Source organism: Barbus barbus, assembly GCF_936440315.1.
Source record: "Barbus barbus genome assembly, chromosome: 25".
Classification (NCBI taxonomy): domain Eukaryota; kingdom Metazoa; phylum Chordata; class Actinopteri; order Cypriniformes; family Cyprinidae; genus Barbus; species Barbus barbus.
The window spans coordinates 320,001-325,000 of NC_136753.1; the positions used below are offsets into that span (position 1 = coordinate 320,001).

Here is a 5,000-nt window from a genome sequence, read left to right on the forward strand (position 1 = left end):
CGCTGAACAGCGTCTTGCGTTTGCTCCCGTCCGCCGTCGCCACCGAGACGGTCCGCAGCTCGCCGTCCGTCCAGTAGATGTTCCCGTGGACCCAGTCCACCGCCAGACCCTCGGGGCGGGAGATCCGGCTGTCAATCACGGTGCTGTGGTGGGCGGGGTCAGCGGACACATTCAGCGCTACACTAATAAACAAACCGAGCAGGAACACTGATTAAAACATTTCATTATGCGAGTAGAAACTAGATGGTAGATCAATGAAACAGTTAATCTCAACAAAACCAGTGTCGTGTTGGAGAAAGTTACTTTTAAAGTGCTGTATTACAATATGGCATTATTCCTTTAAAAAAGTTACTAATTGCGTTAGTTACTTTTCACGTTACATTACTTTTTGTCACCTGAGCTGGGCTTACTTGTTTGTTTTTTTAATAAACAAAGAAAAAACAAAAGTAATATTCTTGGCAACTGTAAAGGTGAAATGAATGATCCTCAGGCCGAAGGAGTCTCCTCTGCACTGATTCAGGAGAGCCGTCCACAGGTTAAAACAGAAGTGCACTTCTATCATGTATTAAAGTGCTCTATTTTCTATTTAGTCACCACTTGTACACTTGAACCCATCCTTCATACACTAGTACACTCAAGTGGTGACAATGCATTTGTTAAATACAGAGATAGTATGTTAAAAGCACATTTTAGTTCATATCCATGGTGTCCCACAATAACACCGTTGAGTACACTCAGATGATCTTACGTTTATCTTAAGAACTAAAGAATTTGTTTTAGTATATTCAGTACAACATTAGTGCACGAAAATAGAGCATTTTAAGTACATTATTGAAGTGTACTTTTTTCACCTGGGGTCAGTCAGTAGATGGGAAAACAAAGTAACTAGTATTACTTATTTGAATAAAATAACTCAGATTTTTAGTTGTACATTTAAAAGTAATGCATTACTTTACTAGTTACTTGAAAAAGTAATCTGATTGCGTAACTCTGATTACTTGTAAGGCAGTGGTCAGTGGGTCACAGTCGGGTCTCTCACCTGTAGATCTTCTTCAGGCTCACGTCTGACCAGAAGATGGTGTCTCTGTGAACATCCACGTCCAGCGCCACCACGTTCTTCTGCTGGCGGATCAGCACCGAGTACCTCCGGCTGCCCAGCGCCATCCTCCTCACCTCGTGCCGTGTGCTGAAGAGCAGGAACGCGTCGGATCCTGAGAGAGGACACATGCATCTCAGATTCTGAGCTGTTACCCATAATTCCCTCTAATCATCCTTTCTGTTCAGTCACGCACCTGTTACCGCTTTGCAGTCTTTGGTCATGTGATCCAGCTCAAACCCATCTTTACAGTCACACCTGAAGCTGCCCGGCAGGTTTATACAGATCTGAGTGCATCTGTCTGCATCTGCACACTCGTCCACGTCTACACACACACACACACACACACACACACACACACACACACGTGATGAGACCAAACGCTCTCACGGACCATCATGCACTGCGCTCATCAGGACGGAGCTCACCTTCACAGTGTGTGCGGTTGATCAGGTGAAATCCGGCCGGACACACACACTCGTATCCCATCTTCAGGTCACTGCAGGTGTGGGAACAGCCGCCGTTGTTAGTGAGGCACTCGTTAGTGTCTGCACAGAGGAAACGCACGCGATCTTTACAGTCACGTGGTCATCTTTACAGTCACACGAGCATCTTTACAGTCACATGGTCATCTTTACAGTCACACGGTCATCTTTACAGTCACACGAGCATCTTTACAGTCACACGGTCATCTTTACAGTCACACGAGCATCTTTACAGTCACATGGTCATCTTTACAGTCACACGGTCATCTTTACAGTCACACGAGCATCTTTACAGTCACACGGTCATCTTTACAGTCACACGAGCATCTTTACAGTCACATGGTCATCTTTACAGTCACACGGTCATCTTTACAGTCACACGAGCATCTTTACAGTCACACGGTCATCTTTACAGTCACACGAGCATCTTTACAGTCACACGGTCATCTTTACAGTCACACGAGCATCTTTACAGTCACACGGTCATCTTTACAGTCACACGAGCATCTTTACAGTCACACGAGCATCTTTACAGTCACGTGGTCATCTTTACAGTCACACGAGCATCTTTACAGTCACACGAGCATCTTTACAGTCACGTGGTCATCTTTACAGTCACACGAGCATCTTTACAGTCACGTGGTCATCTTTACAGTCACACGAGCATCTTTACAGTCACGTGGTCATCTTTACAGTCACGTGGTCATCTTTACAGTCACACGAGCATCTTTACAGTCACACGAGCATCTTTACAGTCACGTGGTCATCTTTACAGTCACACGAGCATCTTTACAGTCACGTGGTCATCTTTACAGTCACACGAGCATCTTTACAGTCACGTGGTCATCTTTACAGTCACACGAGCATCTTTACAGTCACATGGTCATCTTTACAGTCACGTGGTCATCTTTACAGTCACGTGGTCATCTTTACAGTCACGCGGTCATCTTTACAGTCACGTGGTCATCTTTGACTGTTTCAACATTTCAATCACGTCAGACGCTGGAGGGAAGACTGAAGACTATAGTTTACTGTAAAGATGAACACAAAAGAAGAAATTTTGAAGAATGTGGGCAACCAAACGGTTTCTGGTCCCCACTGACTTGCACAGTATTTAATTGACAAACAACTGTTTGGATATCAACATTCTTTAGAATCTCTTCTTTTGTGTTCAGCAGAAGAAACTCATGAGGGTTTTTACATCTTTGACACACGTTACAGGAACACAGAGGGAAACTCACTGCAGTCTTTGAGAGGCTCATCTGAGCCGTCGGGGCAGTGTCTCTGACCGTCACACACACCGTCTGCACTGATGCACTCGCCACTGCCACACTTAAACCTGCTCGGCCCCTCACACGCATCCACTGCAGACAGACAGACAGACAGACAGTTACAGACAGACAGACACAGTTACAGACAGAGAGTTACAGACAGACACAGTTACAGACAGACACAGTTACAGACAGACACAGTTACAGACAGACAGAGAGTTACAGACAGACACAGTTACAGACAGACAGACAGAGAGTTACAGACAGACACAGTTACAGACAGACAGACAGACAGACAGAGAGTTACAGACAGACACAGTTACAGACAGACAGAGAGTTACAGACAGACACAGTTACAGACAGACAGACACAGTTACAGACAGACAGAGAGTTACAGACAGACACAGTTACAGACAGACAGACACAGTTACAGACAGACAGAGAGTTACAGACAGACAGACACCGTTACAGACAGACAGACACAGTTACAGACAGACAGACAGACAGTTACAGACAGACACAGTTACACACAGACAGACATTTACAGACAGACAGAGAGTTACAGACTGAGACACAAACAGACAGACAGTTACAGACAGACACAGTTACACACAGACAGACATAGACAGACAGACAGTTACAGACTGACAGACACAGTTACAGACAGACACAGTTACACACAGACAGACAGAGAGTTACAGACCGACTCAGACGGTTACAGACAGAGAGCAGCTTGAACACATTGGCGTGTATGATGCTCACCGGAGACGCAGTCTGTCTCATCGCTGTGATCCCGGCAGTCAGGATTCCCGTCACACTGACGCAGTCCCGGGACGCAGCTGCCGTCGTTACACAGGAACTCATCCGGACGGCAGGTGAGCGCAGCTGCGGCAGACACAGAAATGAGCGAACCGTCTCTCGGACACACCACGTTCTGCGCAAACACATCACACACAAGTCACTCACTGCAGTTGTGCTCGTCTGAGCCGTCTGTGCAGTCGTTGCCTCCGTCACACCTCCAGCTGCCGTGGACGCACTCGCCGCTTGCGCAGAGGAACTCGTGATCGCGGCAGACCGTCTGCGACTGCTTACCCGTGCCGTCCGGGCAGCTCTGTGGCCACTCGTCAGAGCCGTCTGCGCAGTCGGCGTCGCCATCGCAGGCCCAGAGCTGCGGCACGCACACAGAGTTATTGCACTGGAAGGCTCCGGGGCCACAGGTGGGTGCGGGACAAGTCGCCTCGTCGCTGCCGTCGTCGCAGTCGGAGTCGGAGTCGCAGACGAACGACAGCGACACGCACTGACCGCTGCGGCAGCGGAACTCCTTGTCTGTGCAGTTCTTCAGCACTGAAACCAGAACAGAAGCGTCATCAACACGGCTGAACACATGACCTGTCATCTAGTAAAGCGTGAGAGCATTATATGTACCGCAGCCCTGCTCGTCCGCGCCGTTCTCGCAGTCAGACTTCCCATCGCAGCGCCACCTGGTGGACACGCACTGATTGAGACGCCCACCACAGCTGAACTGAACCGACGAACAGATCTTCTGGCCTGCGGCGGAGAGAGTGAGTGTCCTTTAATGAGCTCTTGGAGTGTACACTCAATCATCTCATCATGCAAAAGCAACTTTAATGAATGAAAACATGGCCAGTGTCAGTAATGAGGAGTGTGTGACTCACTGCAGGACTCTGGCCGCTCGTCGCTCCCGTCGCCACAGTCGTCCGTCTCGTCACAAACCCAGCGGCTGGTGATGCATTTCCTGTTTGCACAGCTGAACTGATCCTGACTGCAGACGGCAGCACCTGACACACACACACACACACACACACGTTAGGTTTCTGTGAATCGTGGGGACTTTCCATAGACTTCTATTACTTTTATATTGACCAAACAATATTTTCTGTCCCCTAACCCAACCCTAACCCTAAACCTACCCCTTACAGAAAACCTGTCTGCATTCTTACACAGGTTTTCTGTAAGGGGTAGGTTTAGGGTTAGGTTACATAAACATAAACATCATTTACTATGTGTTTAATAATTTTTTTGTAGGCTGGTCCCCAAAATGTAGCATAAATAAGAACACACACGCATGAGCATCTACACACTCATCTTCACTGTCACATGATCACATCTGATGTTTGACGCATCAGC

At 47.7% G+C, this 5,000-nt stretch overlaps 1 protein-coding gene across 1 annotated transcript in view; it reads right to left on the reverse strand.

Annotated features, from left to right (window-relative positions):
• LOC306844759 (low-density lipoprotein receptor-like) overlaps positions 1 to 5,000 on the reverse strand; it is a gene marked incomplete at its 5' end in the record, with an annotated part of 24,404 nt that overhangs the window by 5,771 nt on the left and 13,633 nt on the right. Inside the window, 9 exons of the mRNA XM_079377138.1 lie at positions 1 to 182; positions 1,040 to 1,211; positions 1,293 to 1,421; positions 1,525 to 1,644; positions 2,823 to 2,945; positions 3,615 to 3,737; positions 3,819 to 4,196; positions 4,278 to 4,400; positions 4,529 to 4,651. The exon at positions 1 to 182 is cut by the window's left edge and continues 46 nt beyond it. Coding sequence (XP_079233264.1) covers positions 1 to 182; positions 1,040 to 1,211; positions 1,293 to 1,421; positions 1,525 to 1,644; positions 2,823 to 2,945; positions 3,615 to 3,737; positions 3,819 to 4,196; positions 4,278 to 4,400; positions 4,529 to 4,651 — 1,473 coding nt within the window. The remainder of the gene's footprint in view (positions 183 to 1,039; positions 1,212 to 1,292; positions 1,422 to 1,524; positions 1,645 to 2,822; positions 2,946 to 3,614; positions 3,738 to 3,818; positions 4,197 to 4,277; positions 4,401 to 4,528; positions 4,652 to 5,000) is intronic.